A 20,022-nucleotide genomic window follows, 5' to 3' on the forward strand; every position below is an offset into this window, starting at 1 on the left:
CTTCTCAGTCTACAGAAACTTCTGTAGGATGAACTGAACATCTACCTCAAGTCAGCTTTCCCAAGTCACTACCACGTGGAGGCAAGACAAAACTGAGGCAATGCCAGCGGAGTGGCTCAGCTCCATTGCCCCCGCCGTGCCTCCACTAGTCAAGGAGAACCCGAGGTCCCACCTCTTCCTGTCGCTCCCTTCCCAGATGTCCATTTATGTAAATAGGCAGAATGAATGACACCTTGGAACGAAACACCTCCGACTGACAGGGCAAGGAGCCCTGCCCCTGCCCCTCCCCCAGCCCCGCGGAGCCTTGGTCTCCACGAGTCGCCCCTGCACACACCCTCCCGGTGCCTACCGCAGAGGAGCCACAGACCTGCCTCCAAGGTTTCCAGTGGGGGCAACGGCAGAGGCCCCGTCCCGGCGGGGGACAGGTGCTGGGGAGGCTTTCTGGTCCAGGGATTCTCCTTCGGCGGCGGTGGCGGCGGCTGCAGCTTTTCCTCAGAGCTGGCCGCCGCCTCCTCCTCCCGGGCGTTCTCGGCCGGCGGGTCCCGCGGCAGCGGTCGCGGCGGCTCCCCGCCAAAGGGCCCCCCTGGCCCGCGCGCCTTGTGCGCCAGGTGCAGCGCCAGGGGCTTCACAGGCACGGCCGCCTGAGGCACGCTGTGTCCCAGCACCGGCGTCGGCGACGGCTCACCCCGCGCCCCCGCGCTGGTGGCGGTCGCGGCCCTCTCCTCCCTCGCCGCCTCCTTGCCCTCCCGTTCGAGCGGGGGTAGCTGCTCAGCCTGCCGGCTCGCCGCGGCCGCCAGCGACTCCCTCTCAGTTGCTCCCGCGGGAGGCTCCTCCCGAGGGTGAGCGGCGGGCACTGGAATGCGAGCAGACATGGTCCCCCTGCCCCAGCCGCCCCAGCCAGGGGGGGCCCGGGGCAAGGGAGCCCGGCTGCCCGTCGCTCCGCCGGGACACCGACTGGCTCCGGCCTGAGGAAGAGAACCCGAGAACCCGGCCGCCGTCGCCACGGCCGCCCGCGTCGGGTGAGGAGGCCGTGCAGCTCTCGGCGTGCCGCCCCTCCCCGCGTCGAACGGGGCGCTAACCGCCCGTCGGCCCAGCCTGCCTCAGCGGCGCTAGCCCCGAGCCTGCCAACACGCGCCGGGTGTCGCAGCCGCAGCCGCGAGCCCTCACCCGACGCGGGCTGAGGCAAAAGCACCGCAAGCCCAGGCTTGAGGACCTCTAGCAGAGTCGGAGAGGCGCGCGCTACCTCAGCCGGTAACTGCTCGCGGGGGCGGAGGCGGGGCCGGGAAAGGGGGCGGTCCGAGAGGACGGAGCGGGGGCGGGACCTCCCGGAGGAGCGTGACGTGGCTACTCACCGGCTCCAGACCTCGCCAGGCCGCCGCCCGCGGTGGGTGACTGACGAGCCCGCCTGGGTGCCGCCCTGCTTGAGGGCCGGCCCCGCCCCAGCGGCCAGCCGAGGGGAAAGGAGGGCGAATAGGGCGAATCCCCGGTTCCCGGGCCGCGGCGGCCCTCGCTACGGGCACAGGGGCGGGGCGCGCACAAGGCCTCTGTGACTCGCAACCGGCTTGCGCTTCGCTCCGCCGGCTCTGAGGGAGGGGCGGGGCGCCCGACGCACGTGGCTCTGGGCAGCCCGGGGCTGGAGTCTCTGTGCCCCGGTCCCTGAAGACCAGTTCCCTCGGGGCAAAGTGGGTAATCTGGGCGGTCGACCCCGGGCTGCTCCCGAATGGGCCTTAGTTTCCCACCACCACCACCCGGCCAATTTGCTCCCCGCGTCCGTCCCTTCGCCCGGTGAAAAGGTTTCCCCCGGCGTTTTCGGGCACTGTGACCTGTGATCTTGCTGCTGCTGCTAATCACTTCAGTCGTGTCCGACTCAGTGTGACCCCATAGACGGCAGCCCACCAGGCTCTGCCGTCCCTGGGATTCTCCAGGCAAGAACACTGGAGTGGGTTGCCATTTCCTTCTCCAATGCATGAAAGTGAGAAGTGAAAGGGAAGTCGCTCAGTCGTGCCCGACTCTTCGCGACTCCATGGACTGCAGCCTACCAGGCTCCTCTGTCCATGGGATTTGCCAGACAAGAGTACTGGAGTCGGGTGCCATTGCCTTCTCCCCTGTGATCTTGAGCCATGTCCAAAATAAAAAACAGTGTAATCTATAGGTAACTTTAAGAAACCTTTGCCCCGGGACCAGAATTAGTGCATTTCCCCGTCCTTATTCCCACCCACAATCCGAAATAATCTATAGGTAACTGGCGCTGGGAGGGATTGGGGGCAGGAGGAGAAGGCGACGACGAGGATGAGATGGCTGGATGGCATCACTGACTCAATGCAAGAGTCTGAGTGAACTCCGGGAGCTGGTGATGGACAGGGAGGCCTGGCATGCTGCGATTCAAGGGGTCGCAAAGAGTCGGCCAGAATTAGTGCATTTCCCCGCCCTTATTCCCACCCACAATCCGAAATAATCTATAGGTAACTTTAAGAAACCTTTGCCCCGAGACCAGATATAGTGCATTTCCCCGCCCTTATTCCCACCCACAATCCGAAATTTTTAAAATGCTTAGGAGTAAAACAGATAATACTAAGCCGGCTTAAAAAAAGAAAAAATAAGTTACAGGTTTTGTCTGTGTCTTTTTTAAAAAAAATTTTTAAGTGTTTCAGGTGTACAGCACAGGGATTCAGTTATATACATTCTTTTTCAAATTATTTTCCATTATAGCTTGTTATAAGATATGGAATATAGTTCTCTGTGCTATATATTATGTTCTTGTTTGTTTATTTGGGGTTGTGCTAGGTCTTTCTTGCTTCGAGGGGTACTACTTTTCTAGTTCCAGTGGTCAGGTTTCTCACTTCATGGCTTCTCTTGTTGCAGGAGCAGAGGCTCTAGAGCTCCAGGGCTTCAGTAGTTGCGGCTCGGACACTAAGGCACAGGCTCAATAGTTGTGGACCATGGGTTTAGTTGCTGGGCATTTGTGAGATCTTCCCTGACCAGGGATCTAACACATGTCACCTGCAATGACTGGTGGATTCTTTACCAGTGAGCCACCAGGGAAGCACTGTTTGTTTTTTATAGAAGGTTTTGTTTTGTTTTGCTTTGTAGAGAACCCTTGTTTATTAATTAACCCGTAGTCCAAATACTTTTTCATGGAATGGATATACGTTCAATTCAGTTCAGTCGCTCAGTCGTCTATAACTCTGCCACCCCATGAATGGCAGCACGCCAGACCTCCCTGTCCATCACCAACTTCCGGAGTTTACTCCAATTCATGTCCATCAAGTCGGTGATGCCTTCCAGCCCTCTCATCCTCTGTCTTCCCCTTCTCTTCCTGCCTCCAATCCCTCCCAGCACCAGTCTTTTCCAAAGAGTCAACTCTTTGCATGAGGTGGCCAAAGTATTGGAGTTTCAGCTTTAGCATCAGTCCTTCCAATGAACACCCAGGACTGATCTCCTTTAGAATGGACTGATTGATCTCCTTGCAAGGGACTCTCAAGAGTTTTCTCCAACACAACAGTTCAAAAGCATTAATTCTTCGGCACTCAGCTTTCTTCACAGTCCAACTCTCACATCCATACAAGACCACTGGAAAAACCATAGCCTTGACTAGATGGACCTTTGTTGGCAAAGTAATGTCTCTGTTTTACAATATGCAGAAAGACTAGAGATCTCTTCAAGAAAATCAGAGATACCAAAGGAACATTTCATGCAAAGATGGGCTCGATATAGGACAGAAATGGTATGGACCTAACAGAAGCAGAAGATATTAAGAAGAGATGGCAAGAATACACAGAAGAACTGTACAAAAAAGATCTTCATGACCCAGGTAATCACGATGGTGTGATCACTGACCTAGAGCCAGACATCCTGGAATGTGAAGTCAAGTGGGCCTTAGAAAGCATCACTACAAACAAAGCTAGTGGAGGTGATAGAATTCCAGTTGAGCTATTCCAAATCCTGAAAGATGATGCTGTGAAAGTGCTGCACTCAATATGCCAGCAAATTTGGAAAACTCAGCAGTGGCCACAGGACTGGAAAAGGTCCATTTTCATTCCAATCCCAAAGAAAGGCAATGCCAAAGAATGCTCAAACTACCGCACAATTGCACTCATCTCACACGCTAGTAAAGTAATGCTCAAAATTCTCCAAGCCAGGCTTCAGCAATATGTGAACTGTGAACTTCTTGATGTTCAAGCTGATTTTAGAAAAAGGCAGAGGAACCAGAGATCAAATTGCCAACATCTGCTGCATCATGGAAAAAGCAAGAGAGTTCCAGAAAAACATCTATTTCTGCTTTATTGATTATGCCAAAGCCTTTGACTGTGTGGATCACAATAAACTGTGGACAATTCTGAAAGAGATGGGAATACCAGACCACCTGACCTGCCTCTTGAGAAACCTATATGCAGGTCAGGAAGCAACATCAGAACTGTACATGGAACAACAGACTGGTTCCAAATAGGAAAAGGAGTACATCAAGGCTGTATATAGTCACCCTGCTTATTTAACTTCTATGCAGAGTACATCATGAGAAATGCTGAGCTGGAGGAAGCACAGGCTGGAATCAAGATTGCCGGGAGAAATATCAATAACCTCAGATATGCAGATGACACCACCCTTATGGCAGAAAGTGAAGAGGAACTGAAAAGCCTCTTGATGAAAGTCAAAGTGGAGTGAAAAAGTTGGCTTAAAGCTCAACATTCAGAAAACGAAGATCATGGCATCTGGCCCCATCACTTCATGGGAAATAGATGGGGAAACAGTGTCAGATTTTATCTTTTTGGGCTCCAAAATCACTGCAGATGGTGACTGTAGCCATGAACTTTAAAGACGCTTACTCCTTGGAAGGAAAGTTATGACCAACCTAGATAGCATATTCAAAAGCAGAGACGTTACTTTGCCAACACAGGTTCGTCTAGTCAAGGCTATGGTTTTTCCTGTGGTCATGTATGGATGTGAGAGTTGGACTGTGAAGAAGGCTGAGCGCCAAAGAATTGATGCTTTTGAACTGTGGTATTGGAGAAGACTCTTGAGAGTCCCTTGGACTGCAAGGAGATCCAACCAGTCCATTCTGAAGGAGATCAGCCCTGGGATTTCTTTGGAAGGAATGATGCTAAAGCTGAAACTCCAGTACTTTGGCCACCTCATGCGAAGAGTTGACTCATTGGAAAAGACTCTGATGCTGGGAGGGATTGGGGGCAAGAGGAGAAGGGGACAACAGAGGATGAGATGGCTGGATGGCATCACTGACTCGATGGACGTGAGTCTGAGTGAACTCCGGGAGTTGGTGATGGACAGGGAGGCCTGACGTGCTGTGACTCATGGGGTCGAAAAGAGTCGGACACGACTGAATGACTGATCTGATCTGATCTGCTGCTGCTGCTGCTGCTGCCAATTCACTTCAGTCGTGTCCGACTCTGTGTGACCCCATAGACGGCAGCCCACCAGGCTCCCCCGTCCCTGGGATTCTCCAAGCAAGAACACTGGAGTGAGTTGCCATTTCCGTCTCCAATGCATGAAAGTAAAAAGTGAAAGTGAAGTCGCTCAGCTGTGTCCAACTCTTAGAGACCCCATGGACTGCAGCCTACCAGGGTCCTCTATCCATGGGATTTTCCAGGCAAGAGTATTGGAGTGGGATGCCACTGACTTCTCCTAATATGCTATCTAGGTTGGTCATAACTTTCCTTGCAAGGAGTAAGCGTCTTTAAAGTTCATGGCTGCAATCACCATCTGCAGTGATTTTGGAGCCCCAAAAATAAAATCTGACACTGTTTCCACTGTTTCCCCATCTAGTTCCCATGAAGTGATGGGACCAGTTGCCATGATCTTCGTTTTCTGAATGTTGAGCTTTAAGCCAACTTTTTCACTCCACTTTGACTTTCATCAAGAGGCTTTTCAGTTCCTCTTCACTTTCTGCCATAAGGGTGGTGTCATCTGCATATCTGAGGTTATTGATATTTCTCCCGGCAATCTTGATTCCAGCCTGTGCTTCCTCCAGCTCAGCATTTCTCATGATGTACTCTGCATAGAAGTTAAATAAGCAGGGTGACTATATATAGCCTTGATGTACTCCTTTTCCTATTTGGAACCAGTCTGTTGTTCCATGTACAGTTCTGATGTTGCTTCCTGACCTGCATATAGGTTTCTCAAGAGGCAGGTCAGGTGGTCTGGTATTCCCATCTCTTTCAGAATTGTCCACAGTTTATTGTGATCCACACAGTCAAAGGCTTTGGCATAGTCAATAAAGCAGAAATAGATGTGTTTCTGGAACTCTCTTGCTTTTCCTATGATCCAGCAGATGTTGGCAATTTGATCTCTGGTTCCTCTGCCTTTTCTAAAACCAGCTTGAACATCTGGAAGTTCACAGTTCACATATTGCTGAAGCCTGGCTTGGACAATTTTGAGCATTACTTTACTAGCGTTAATAAGGTATAAATATGTTTTGAGTTTTAAAATACAATAAGAGCTTTCTACTTAGCACTCTAGTAAATGATACTGGTGTATTGGTTTCATGTGAGTTTATTTTATGAGTTAATAATGTTTTTGTGCCCTACAAGTTTACTGAAAATGAGTTCAGCTAGGTGAAAAAGTTTTACCTGCAGGACTGGCCCACCAAACCCTGCAAAATAGCTGTACCTGACATCTGTAAGGACCTGGCTTTGGATCCCTCCTGGCTTCCTTTAAGGGCTGAGAAATGTGTCCAGGACTCACCTACCATGAGTCTTGTTTTGATCACATTAAACTTGAGATAAGTATATTTTTTGTTTACTCAAAAGTTGTACTAGGTGTAAATTCCTTATTTTCCTAAGACTAATAAACTATTCACACATTACAACAACTATAAACAATAAAGCCTCTTCTTGTTTTCTACATCACTAATTTACAACTTACCCCATCCTAAGCAACCTTATAAACCTTTTTCTAGTCATTGTTCTTTAGTTGCTACGTCATGTTTGACTCTTTTGAGACCCCATGGACTGTAGCCAGCCATTCTCTTCTGTGTATGGAATTTCCTAGGCAAGAATACTGGAGTGGGTTACTATTTCCTTCTCCAGGGACTCTTCCCTACCCCAGGATCGAACCCGGGTCTCTTGCGTGGCAGGCAGATTCTTTACCTTTGAGCTATCAGGGAAGCCCATTTCCAATTAAATAAGTCATTGTACGTCCACGTTAAAGTGTGTTTCCAGAGAGGCACCATCTTTACTGGGCTTCCCAGGTGGTGCTAGCGGTAAAGAACCTGCTTGCCAATGCAGGAGATTTAAGAGAGAGATATAGGTTGGATCCCTGTGTCAGGAGGATCCCCTGGAGGAGGAAATAGCAACCCACTTCAGTATTCTTGTCTGGAGACTCCCATGGAAAGAGGAGCCTGGCAGGCTACACTCCATAGGGTCACAAAGAGTTGGACAGGATTGAAGCGACTTAGCATGCACCATCTTCACTTACTCTTATTGGTGAAGCCTTATGCTTTTACCTATCAACTAGGTGATCTTCCTGTTATAATCAACCTTTTGGAATTTCCCCAGGTACTTCTTCAGTCTCTTTTACAAAAGCTTGTTAAAATGGTATCTGTTCTCAGTTCAGTTGCTCAGTCGGGTCCGACTCTTTGCAGCCCCATGGACTGCCGAAAACCAGGTTTCCCTGGCCTTCACCAACTCCCAGAGTTTGCTCAAACCTGGGAGTTGAGCATCGAGTCGATGATGCCATCCAACCATCTCATCCTCTGTCATCCCTTCTCCTCCTGCCTTCATTCTTTCCCAGCATCAAGGTCTTTTCCAATGAGTCAGCTCTTCACATCAGGTGGCCAAAGTATTGGAGCTTCAGGTTCAGCATCAGTCCTTCCAATAAATATTCAGGACTGATTTCCTTTAGGATTGACCAGTTTGATCTCCTTTCAGTCCAAGGGACTCTCAAGTCTTCTCTAACCACAGTTTGAAAGCATCAGTTCTTTGGCACTCACCCTTCTTTATGTTTGAACTCTCACATCCATACATGACTACTGGAAAAACCATAGCTTTGACTAGGCAGACCTTTGTCAGCAAAGTAATGTCTCTGCTCTTTAATATGCTGTCTAGATTTTTCATAGTTTTTCTTTCCAGGAGCAAGCATCTTTTAATTTCATGATTGCAGTTACCATCTGCTGTGATTTTGAAGCCCAAGAAAATAAAAGTCTATCACAGTGTCCATCGTTTCACCATCTATTTGCCATGAAGTGATGGGGCCAGATGCCAGGATCATCGTTTTTTTAATGTTGAGTTTTAAGCCAGCTTCCTCACTCTCCTCTTTCACTTTCATCAAGAGACTCTTTAGTTCTTTGCTTTCTGCCATAAGGCTGGTATCATCTGCATTTCTGAGGTTATTGATATTTCTCCCAGCAATCTTGATTCCAGCTTGTGCTTCTTCCAGCCCAGCATTTCTCATGATGTACTCTGCATATAAGTTAAATAAGCAGGGTGACAATATACAGCCTTGATGTACTCCTTTCCCAGTTTGGAACCAGTCTGTTGTTCCATGTCCAGTTCTAATTGTTGCTTCCTGACCTGCATACAGATTTCTCATGAGGCAGGTAAGATAGTCTGGTATTCCCATCTCTTTAAAAATTTTCCACAGCTTGTCATGATCCACACAATCAAAGGCTTTGGCATAGTCAATAAAGCAGAAGTAGATGTTTTTATGGAACTCTCTTGCTTTTGATGATCCAGCGGATGTTGGCAATTTGATCTCTGGTTCCTCTGCCTTTTCTAAATCCAGCTTGAACATCTGGAATTTCTTGGTTCACATTCTGTTGAAGCCTGGCTTAGAGAATTTTGAGCATTACTTTACTAGGGTGTGAGATGAGTGCAATTGTGCAGTAGTTTAAACATTCTTTGGCATTCCCTTTCTTTGAGATTGGAACGAAAACGGACCTTTTCCAGTCCTGTGGCCACTGTTGAGTTTTCCAAATTTCTTGGCACATTGAGTGCAGCACTGTCACAGCATCATCTTTTCAGATTTAAAATAGCTTAACTGGAATTCCATCACCTCCACTAGCTTTGTTCCTAGTGATACTTCCTAAGGTCCACTTGACTTCACATTCCAGGATGTCCGGCTCTAGGTGAGTGATCTTTTTTGTATATTTCTTCTGTGTATTCTTGCCACCTTTTCTTAATATCTTCTGCTTCTGTTAGGTCCATACCGTTTCTGTTCTTTATTGTGCCCATCTTACATGAAATTTTCCCTTGGTATCTCTAATTTTCTTGAAGAGATCTCTAGTCTTACATTCTATTGTTTTCCTCTATTTCTTTGCATTAATCACTGAGAAACGTGTTCTTCTCTCTCCTTGCTGTTCTTTGGAACTCTGCATTCAGATGGGTATATCTTTGCTTTTCTCCTTTGCCTTTAGTGTCTCTTTTCTCAGCTGTTTTACCATTTATTTAAATAGAGTGGATTAAAGATGTAGATTCAGTTGAAAAGATGGGTATGTGGAGTGGTTCCTGAAGTTAGATTCATATGGACTACTTAACCATGGTTGGTGGTTTTGTTTGTTTGCTGTTTTGTTGTTGTTGTTTCTGAAGTGAAAAATCATAATGCTTTATTGAAGAAACACAAAAGGACTTTCTTGGCAATAAGTTGTACTTGCAAGGAGAGAACTGGAGGGTTAGTGTGTATTCAAAAGGCCTGCAAAGAACTCAAGATGATAAGGTATCTTCACTCTAGTGCATTACCACTGATGTCAGTGAAGGGAGCTGGCTATTTGTTGTCCTCTTTCAAACACATGTTACTAACTCTTGCTTCCAAGTAACTGACTGTTGGAAACAACCTCACCTGTCTCCTATTTGCTCCTCCATATCTGCTCTCCACCCCTTCCCTGCTCTTGTGTCAGGAAGAGCTGACTCCACCTGGATTACACCTGTGATAATCCCTTGTCCTGCTTGGTATCTCTGTGGATTCAGGTAGTGAGACGTATCTGCTGGAGATTCAAGGCCAGAAGATAGTGGGGTCATAGTCCTTATTGCCTAAGATGGATCACCAAGGGTTGACTGCAGACTCTAAACATTCCCTTTGCCTCTAGAGGCCTAAGTGTAATAATAACCGCTAGCCCTTGAGGTAGTGCACCATCACTTGTTGGTTTTCCCTGACTCTTACCTGCACCTCTGTAAGTAATTTAATGTATGTGTGTGCTCAGTTGTGATTGACTCTTTGGGATGCTGTGGACTGTAACCCACCAGGCTCTGTCTGTCCCTGGGATTCTCCAGGCAAGACTACTAGAGCAAGTTGCCATTTCCTCTTCCAGGGGATCTTCCGGACCTAGGGATTGAGCCTCCTGGGGCTCCTGCATTGGCAGACAGATTCTTTACCACTGAGCCATTTGTTGGGAAGCTCTCAAATAATTTAATAACTCTCTTCAAATTATTCAGTTTGCACTTTCCACCTGATATCTGATGGGAACTTACCTGACCTCATTTGCCACTGCTGAACCTCTGTTAGGTTAAGTCATTCGGCCTGTCCTCTGCCAGATTCTGCCTCTGCTTCTTAGTTCAAAATAAATGAAAAAAGACTCGATTTAATTTATGTTTTGTACCCAGATCACACAGATCATTAGCCATCCCATGAATTATCTGCCCTTGGGTAGGCTCCCTATCTGGCCTGGAGAAAAAAGTTATTTGGTTCAAAATACTGCCATCAAGGCAATGGGGATGAGAAAACCAGACACCAGTAGGAATGTGAGAAAGGTACATCCTATAACCAGGTTTCCTTCCCTTTTCCCTATCTTAGTGAGTGTACCACCATATAACCTAGGAGTGACCCTTTACTCCCTTAACCCTCACTCTCCATAATCTATTAATTTACAAATATCTCTCAAGCATCTGCCAAGCAGGTTCTAGACACTCACCAAGACCAGTTGATTGTACCTCCTAAGTGTCTATCACAAAGTCTTACTTTCTCCACTGCCACTACCCTACTCTAACTGCCTTTATGCTTCTGTAATACTGTTACATTGAAAAGACTAATGCTGAAGCTCCAATACTTTGGCCACCTGATTCTAAGTGTTCACTCATTGGAAAAGACCCTGATGCTGGGAAAGACTGAAGGCAAAAAAAATAAGGGAACCGCAAAAGATGAGATGGTTGGATGGCATCACAGTCTTGATGGACATGAGTTTGAGAGAACTCTGACAGATAGTGAAGGACAGGGAAGCCTGATGTGCTGTGGTCCACTGGGTCGCAAAGAGTCAGACATGACTTAGTGACTGAACAACAATACTGTTACAATCTTTTAACTGGCCAGCCTCTCTCCCTCCACTTAGACTTATTTAATATAATTACTGTGAAGATTATATAAGATAATATGTGTAAAATGCTTACCAAGAGCTTAGCTCAATACTACTACCTATTTTTATGCTTTTAAATGCATATGCTTAACCAACCATTAATTTTACTGCATTACCAAGGTTAGAAGTCTGATCTTTTTTTTTTTTATTTAAATGGGAAACTGGAATCTAGAACAGAGGTATAGGATTATCTTTTCAAAAAAGAAAGAATGGGTCTCTAAGGCTCAGAAGTAATGGAATATCTAAAGTAATTATACAAACTTGATGATCACATGTTCAAATGAACCTCTAAGAGGTGAATCTTGTTTTTCCTGTTTAGAATATGTTAATATATATCTTCAAGGGACTTTCCAAAGTCCTAAATTTCAAGGATAAGATAAAACTGAGCCCAGAGATTTTTTTTAGACTTTTTTTTTTTTTTTTGGTTGTGCTGGGTCTTCATTAATGTGAGAGGGCTTTCTCTAGTTGCAGAGATAGGGGGCTTCTCTTATTGTGGAGCACAGGCTCTAACCACACAGACTTCAGTAGCTGTGGTGCATGGCTTAGTTGCTCCACAGTATGTGGGATCTTCCCGGACCAGGGATAGAAACTGTCTCCTGTGTTGGCAGGGGTATTCTTAACCACTGGATCACCAGGGAAGTCCCCTAGAGATTTTTTTTAATTCATATATTTTTGGCTGTGCTAAGTCTTCATTGCTGCGTGCAGGCTTTCTCTAGCTGTGGCAAGTGGGGGCTACTCTTAGTTGTGGTGCACCAGCTTCTCATTGTGTTGGCTTGTCTCACTGTGGAGCACAGAATTTAAGACGGGTGGATTTCAGTAGTTGTGGTGCACAGGCTTAGTTGCCCCTCTGTATGTGGGATCTTCCCAGACAAAGAATCGAACCCATGTCCCCTGCACTGGAAGGCTGATTCTTAACCACTGGACCACTGGGGAACTCCCGAGTTTTTTTTTTTTTTTTTTTTTAACTACCTATAAAATAACATTTTTTAAAAAGATTTTTAAACTAGATATGCTACTGCTAAGTCGCTTCAGTCGTGTCCAACTCTTAGCGACCCCATGGACTGCAGCCTACCAGGCTCCTCCACCCATGGAATTTTCCAGGCAACAGTACTAGAGTGGGTTGCCATTGCCTTCTCCGATTGAGCCATTATTACCTCCTATTGAAGAGCCTTAGACTCTGTTTATCATAATAATTGCTTTAATAATAAGCTAATTCTAAGATAAGTAGTAAATGCTTCCACTTATCTCTAAGCTTCAACGTAGGATCAATGATAATGTGCTTTGCTCCTTCCCTTCACTTAATACAACTGAGGTATTCAATGTTAGATAAAGTCAGAATAAAAGCACCTTTATAAAAATTTGCTTTTTTTTTTTTTTAACCTTATCTGTGTCATACAGATAGATAAAAACCCTGTGCTTATCATAGCTTCAAAACAAAACTAGGCTACCTTTCAGTCAGATTGCCATTCCTAACAAGGTAGATCTCTCTACTTTTAGGTAGGTTCAAATTCAGACTTAAATTGAAGAAAATAGGGAAAACCACTAGACCATTCAGGTATGACCTAAATCAAATCCCTTATGATTATACAGTGGAAGTGAGAAATAGATTTAAGGGCCTAGATCTGATAGATAGAGTGCCTGATGAACTATGGAATGAGGTTCGTGACATTGTACAGGAGACAGGGATCAAGACCATCCCCATGGAAAAGAAATGCAAAAAAGCAAAATGGCTGTCTGGGGAGGCCTTACAAATAGCTTTGAAAAGAAGAGAAGTGAAAAACAAAGGAGAAAAGGAAAGATATAAGCATCTGAAGGCAGAGTTCCAAAGAATAGCAAGAAGAGATAAGAAAGCCTTCTTCAGCGATCAATGCAAAGAAATAGAGGAAAACAACAGAATGGGAAAGACTAAGGATCTCTTCAAGAAAACTAGAGATACCAAGGGAGCATTTCATGCAAAGATGGGCTCGATAATGGACAGAAATGGTATGGGCCTAACAGAAGCAGAAGATATTAAGAAGAGGTGGCAAGAATACACAGAAGAACTGTACAAAAAAGATCTTCACGACCCAGATAATCACAATGGTGTGATCATTGACCTAGAGCCAGACATCCTGGAATGTGAAGTCCAGTGGGCCTTAGAAAGCATCACTACGAACAAAGCTAGTGGAGGTGATGGAATTCCAGTGGAGCTATTTCAAATCCTGAAAGATGATGCTGTGAAAGTGCTGCACTCAATATGCCAGCCAATTTGGAAAACTCAGCAGTGGCCACAGGACTGGAAAAGATCCATTTTCATTCCAATCCCAAAGAAAGGCAATGCCAAAGAATGCTCAAACTACCGCACAATTGCACTCATCTCACACGCTAGTAAAGTAATGCCCAAAATTCTCCAAGCCAGGCTTCAGCAATATGTGAACCGTGAACTTTCTGATGTTCAAGCTGGTTTTAGAAAAGGCAGAGGAACCAGAGATCAAATTGCCAACATCTGCTGCATCATGGAAAAAGCAAGAGAGTTCCAGAAAAACATCTATTTCTGCTTTATTGACTATGCCAAAGCCTTTGACTGTGTGAATCACAATAAACTGTGGAAAATTCTTCAAGAGATGGGAATACCAGACCACTTGATCTGCCTCTTGAGATATTTGTATGCAGGTCAGGAAGCAACAGTTAGAACTGGACATGGAAAAAAAGACTGGTTCCAAATAGGAAAAGGAGAACATCAAGGCTGTATATTGTCACCCTGCTTATTTAACTTATATGCAGAGTACATCATGAGAAATGCTGGGCTGGAAGAAGCACAAGCTGGAATCAAGATTGCCGGGAGAAATATCAATAACCTCAGATATGCAGATGACACCACCCGTATGGCAGAAAGTGAAGAGGAACTAAAAAGCCTCTTGATGAGAGTGAAAGAGGAGAGTGAAAAAGTTGGCTTAAAGCTCAACATTCAGAAAACTAAGATCACGGCATCTGGTCCCATCACTTCATGGGAACTAGATGGGGAAACAGTGGAAACAGTGTCAGACTTTATTTTTCTGGACTCCAAAATCACCGCAGATGGTGACTGTAGCCATGAAATTAAAAGACGCTTACTCCTTGGAAAGAAAGTTATGATGAACCTATTAAAAAGCAGAGACTACTTTGCCAACAAAGGTTCATCTAGTCAAGGCTATGGTTTTTCCTGTGGTCATGTATGGATGTGAAAGTTGGACTGTGAAGAAGGCTGAGCGCTGAAGAATTGATGCTTTTGAACTGTGGTGTTGGAGAAGACTCGAGAGTCCCTTGGACTGCAAGGAGATCCAACCAGTCCATTCTGAAGGAGATCAGCCCTGGGATTTCTTTGGAAAGAATGATGCTAAAGCTGAAACTCCAGTACTCTGGCCACCTCATGTGAAGAATTGACTCATTGGAAAAGACTCTGATGCTGGGAGGGATTGGGGGCAAGAGGAGAAGGGGACAACAGAGGATGAGATGGCTGGATGGCATCACTGACTCGATGGACGTGAGTCTGAGTGAACTCCAGGAGTTGGTGATGGACAGGGAGGCCTGGCATGCTGCGATTCATGGGGTCGCTAAAAATCGGACACGACTGAGCGACTGATCTGATCTGATCTGTTCTGAATACACCAGTTTAATGAAAGTGAAAGAGGAGAGTAAAAAAACTGGCTTAAAACTCAACATTCAAAAAATGAAGATAATGGCATTCAGCCACATCACTTCATGGCAAATAGATGGGGAAACACTGTAAACAGTGACAGACTTTATTTCCTTGGGCTCCAAAATCTGCAGATTTTGACTGCAGATCATGGCTGCAGATGCTGACTACAGCCATGAAATTAAGAGATGCTTGCTCCTGGGAAGAAAAACTATGACAAACCTAGACAGCATATTAAAAAGCAGAGACATTACTTTGCTGACAAAGGCCTGTAGTCAAAGCTATGGTTTTTCCAGTAGTCATGTATGGATGTGAGAGTTGGACTATAAACAAAGCTGAGCACTGAAGAATTGATGCTTTTGCACTATAATGTTGGAGAAGACTTCTTGAGAGTCCCTTGGACTGCAAGGAGATCAAACTAGTCAATCCTAAAGAAAATCAGTCCTGAACATTCATTGGAAGGAATTATGCTGAAGCTGAAGCTCCAATACCTTGGCCACCTGATGTGAAGAACTGACTCATCGTAAAAGATCCTGAAGCTGGGAAAGATTGAAGGCAGGAGGAGAAGGTGATGACAGAGGATGAGATAGTTGGATGGCATCAGCAACTCAATGGACATGAGTTTGAGCGAGCTCTGGAGTTGGTGATGTATGGGGAAGCCTGGTGTGCTGCAGTCCATGGACTCGAAAAGAGTCAGACATGACTGAGCAACTGAACTGAACTGAACAAAATAGGAACTTTCAAAAGTTTAAGTGTCTTTCTTGAAAACTCTCAGCCAGTAATGCCTAGAGTTGACACTCAACAACTGTCTGCCTTTCCTGCCACATTATTTACTCTTTGTGCTTTTACAATAACTTGAAATAACACAAATAATAGTTAAGTAATATTTAATCTTTAAAAAAATGTTTTAAAAGTATAAGCTCAAGGAAGCATATCTTTTTCTCTTTCAGTTTTCAAAGAACAGATTTTCAAATAGTAGGGTATACAACAAATTAATAACCCTTCTGAATTCTTCAACCAGTTAGATTTAATATTAGTATAGCTTTATGAATACTGGCACAAATTCAAGTTCAAATCAGTGGTTGACATAAGAAGAAGTAAACTTTGTAGAGAAATTAAGGAAAAGTTTTTATCACCTTCTTAGTATTTAACTGGAGAAGGCAATGGCACCCCACTCCAGTACTCTTGCCTGGAAAATCCCATGGACGGAGGAGCCTGGTAGGCTGCAGTCCATGGGGTCGCTAAGAGTCGGATACGACTGAGCGACTTCACTTCACTTCACTTTCACTTTAGTACTTATCATAGTTTATTATTGGTAAATTAATAAATATGCACTGGGTGCTTACTGTGATCCAGTGGCTGGGCTAGACCCTTGGAATACACTGGTGAACCTGGTCACTGGTTAGTTCTGAAACTTATACAGAAAGGCAGAATGCATAGTACAGTAGCTTTCACACCTCGTGACTCTCTCTATATATAATTGAGTCAAAAGCTTCAAAACCAGTACTCATCCTTACTAAATGAGTAAGGATTTATTCTTTTCCATTTTAATTTTTTTCAAGAAGCCCTAAATTTCTTGATACAGGTACATATAGATTGTAACCTACAGTTAGAAAATAAAAATGACAGTGGCACTGGTTAAAATGAAACTACACTGCCTGCCCAGTCGCTTCAGTCATGTCTGACTCTTTGTGGCCCTGTGAACCCGTCCAGGCTCCTCTGTCCATGGGATTCTCCAGGCAAGAATTCTGCAGTGGGTTGCCATGCCCTCTTCCAGGGGATCTTCTCAACCCAGAAATTGAACCTGTGTCTCCTCCAACTCCTGTATTGGCAGGCGGTTTCTTTACAACTAGCACCCCTGGGGAGCCCATAACTAGACTGTTGTTGTTCAGTCATCTGGGTTCAAATAGCAGCTCTGCCACTTCCTAACAGTTGTTGTTCAATCACTCAGTTGTGTCTGACTCTTTGCAACCTCATGGACTGCAACACACCAGGCGCCCCTGTCCTTCACCATCTCCCAGAGCTTACTCAAACTCCTGTCCATCGAGTTGGTGATGCCATCCAGCCATCTCATCCTCTGTCATCCCCTTCTCCTCCTGCCTTCAATCTTTCCCAGCACCAGAGTCTTTTCCAATGAGTTACTTCCTTGCATTAGGTGGCCAAAGTATTGGAGCTTTAGCTTCAGCATCATTTAATTTTAATTGGTTTATGTTGTGTTCTCAGGCTGCATCAGTTTTTCAAAAGTTGAGCCCTGCCCCCTTCCCTCCTGTTTCATTTATGGTCCACCTTGGAACTGTCATAGTGCCTGTGGATGTTTCATTTAGTTTGCTGTGTGTTGAAAGTGAAGTCGCTCAGTCGTGTCTGACTCTTTGCGATCCCATGAAAAGAAGTAAATCCTCCATCCATGGGATTTTCCAGGCAAAAGTGCTGGAGTGGATTGCCATTTCCTTCTCCAGGGGATCTTCCCGACCCAGGAATCGAACTCAGGTCTCCCGCATTTCGGGCAGAATCAAACCCGGGTCTCCCGCATTGCAGGCAGAGGCTTTACAGCCTGAGCCACCAGGAACTATTAATTTGTTGCTATGTGTTACAATGAGCCTATACTGCAGCTCAAGGTTTAGTGGAAGATGACTCATCTGCCTTCTTGAACCCATTTCGTTCTAATCAGTTTATGTCATGTCCTTGGGCTATATCATTCTTTTAAATGTTATGCCCTGCCCTCCTTCCCTCCTGTTTTATTACTATTATAATAATTATTAAAGGAAACTAACAAAGAGCAAACAAACTCATTACTTACAGATTATTGATAAATGTTATGAAGGAAACAAATAAGGTAAAATTTAACTGAGAATTAAAGGATGAGAAGAACCAGGCTCTGGGACAAGTATTTAAAGTTAAAATGAAAGTATTTAAAGTTAAAATGAAAGAAGTTTGGTGTTAAGGACTGAAAGAAGATGAGTGAAGAGGGAGTGTTTTTACTGAGGCCTGATAAGAGGACTGTAGCTAGGACACAATAAACAAAGCATGGGTTGGAGAGATTGGAGAGATAGCCTAAGGCAAACCTGCAGCTTGCAGAGGTGGTGAAAGTGAATGTGTTAGTTGTTCAGTCAGGTCTGACTCTTTGTGACCCCATGGACTGTAGCCTTCCAGGCTCCTCTGTCCATGGAATTCTCCAGGCAAGAATACTAGAATGAATTGCCATTCCCTTTTCCAGGGGCTCTTCCTGACCCAGGAATTGAACCTAAGTCTCCTGCATTGCAGGCAGATTCTTTTCCATCTGAACCACCAGGGAAGCTATAAGTGGTAGGGCTTGAATTTTATTCTCAGAGTAATAGGAAACCACAAAAAGGTTTCTATCATTGAAAACAATTGCTGCAAAATGGAAAATAAAGGGAGATGGGCAGTGACAAAAGCCAAAATGTGATAAAAATAAGTGATTGTAGCAGTCCAGGAATGAAACATTGGTCTGGATTCAAGTTGTGGCAGTACATATGGCAGTAGAGTGACTTAAGATTCATTTTGGAAATAGGACTTGCTGATCTAATAGCTGTTCAAAGTAAGATAAAGAAAAGAATCAAGTTCTAAATTTCTCCCTAGAACAACGGGTTGAGATAGGAGTGTGGGTATAGACACTTTGCCTCATCTTCTTAGTATCCTTAGCATGTAATTAAGTCAGAGAAATTTTTAAGAATTGACTGAGAGTAAAATCGGAATCAAAATGTGAGGACTAAACATGAAAATCAGGTTCAACCTCATTCGAAATTAGGGGAAAGCATGGGAATTCCCAGGCAATTTAGTGGTTAGGACTCCAGGTTTCCACTGCAGGGGTCACTGGTTGATCCCTGGTTGGGGAACTAAGATCTCAAGAGCTTTGTGGCATGGCAGAAAAAGAAAGAAAGAAGTCAGGAAAATACAGGTTAAAACCACTATAACCCATCAGTGTGGCTACAAAAAGGTCTGACACTTTCAAAATTATTGATGAGGATGGGGATTAATGAGAACTTTTATACAGTAGTAATATAAATTAGCACAACCATTTTGGAAATCTGTTTGCCAGTATGTAGTGTGGTTGAACATGAACATATCTCTGACCCAGGCATTTTACTCCTATGTATATGCCCAACAGTAACTGGCGCACCAAAAGACATGAACCAAATGTTCATAGCAGAATTAGTTTGGTTTTTGTGTGGGGGGCGGGCAGGGGAGGGATGTGCCATGAGGCACGTGAAGGATAGAACCTGTGTCTCCTGCAGTGGCAGTGCAGAGTCCTAACCACCAACCAGGGAATTCCTACTAGTATTTCTTACAATGAGAGTATTTTTAAATTTGAACATCTCAAAGTTGTGATACACATATTTGTCCACCATAAAGTACATAGGCATGAAGATACTTCCTAACTCTTACTCTCCATTGCTCTTGAGTCTATGATGACCAAACCTGTCTTTTCATCAAAAATTTGCCTATTGAGGACTTCCGTGGTAGTACAATGAATAAGAATCCACCTGCCAATGCAGGGGACATGGGTTCAATTCCTAGTCTGGGAAGATTCCACATGCTGTGGAGCAACTAAGCCTGTGTGTCCACAACTACTGAGCCTGCATGCTGTGACTACTGAAGCCCATGTGTTTAAGAATCTGTGCTCTGTAACAAGAAAAGCCACCGAAGTGAGAAGCTCTCACTGCAACTAGAGAAAGCCCGCACAAAGCAAAGACGACTCAGTGCAAACCAAAAATAAATAAATATATTAAAAAAAAAAAAAAAAGATTTGCCTATACAGAAGGGATTTATGGATTATCTTGATCAGGACTTGGCTAACTGTAACCTCTGGATCAAACCCTGTCCACCACTTATTTTATACAGGTGCAGTGTAAGAGTAGCTTTACATTTTAAAATTTTAATTTGATTTTTATTTTATATTGAAGTATAGTTGTGGCTCAGATGGTAAAGCATCTGCCTACAATGCAGGAAACCCAGGTTCGATCCCTGGGTCAGGAAGTTCCCCTGGAGAAGGAAATGGCAACCCACTCCAGTATTCTTGCCTGGAAAATCCCTTGGACCAAGGAGCTTGGTAGGC

General features: G+C 44.8%; 1 protein-coding gene across 10 annotated transcripts in view; it reads right to left on the reverse strand.

The window, feature by feature from the left end:
- The window catches only part of LARP1B (La ribonucleoprotein 1B), a 140,584-nt gene extending 138,999 nt beyond the window's left edge, over positions 1 to 1,585 (reverse strand). The window contains exon 1 of one of the 10 annotated variants that reach the window (XM_061384202.1): positions 1,353 to 1,585. Coding sequence is in view for 1 of the 10 variants with exons in the window: in XM_061384203.1 (XP_061240187.1) it covers positions 368 to 872 (505 nt within the window). In the remaining 9 variants the exon portion in view is untranslated. Of the gene's footprint in view, positions 1 to 45; positions 291 to 367; positions 1,279 to 1,352 lie in introns of those variants that run through there. The other 9 variants (XM_061384205.1, XM_061384204.1, XM_061384203.1 and 6 more) reach the window with 9 other exon arrangements.
- Positions 1,586 to 20,022: the final 18,437 nt, after the last annotated feature.

This window comes from Bos javanicus, chromosome 17 (assembly GCF_032452875.1).
Source record: "Bos javanicus breed banteng chromosome 17, ARS-OSU_banteng_1.0, whole genome shotgun sequence".
NCBI lineage: Eukaryota > Metazoa > Chordata > Mammalia > Artiodactyla > Bovidae > Bos > Bos javanicus.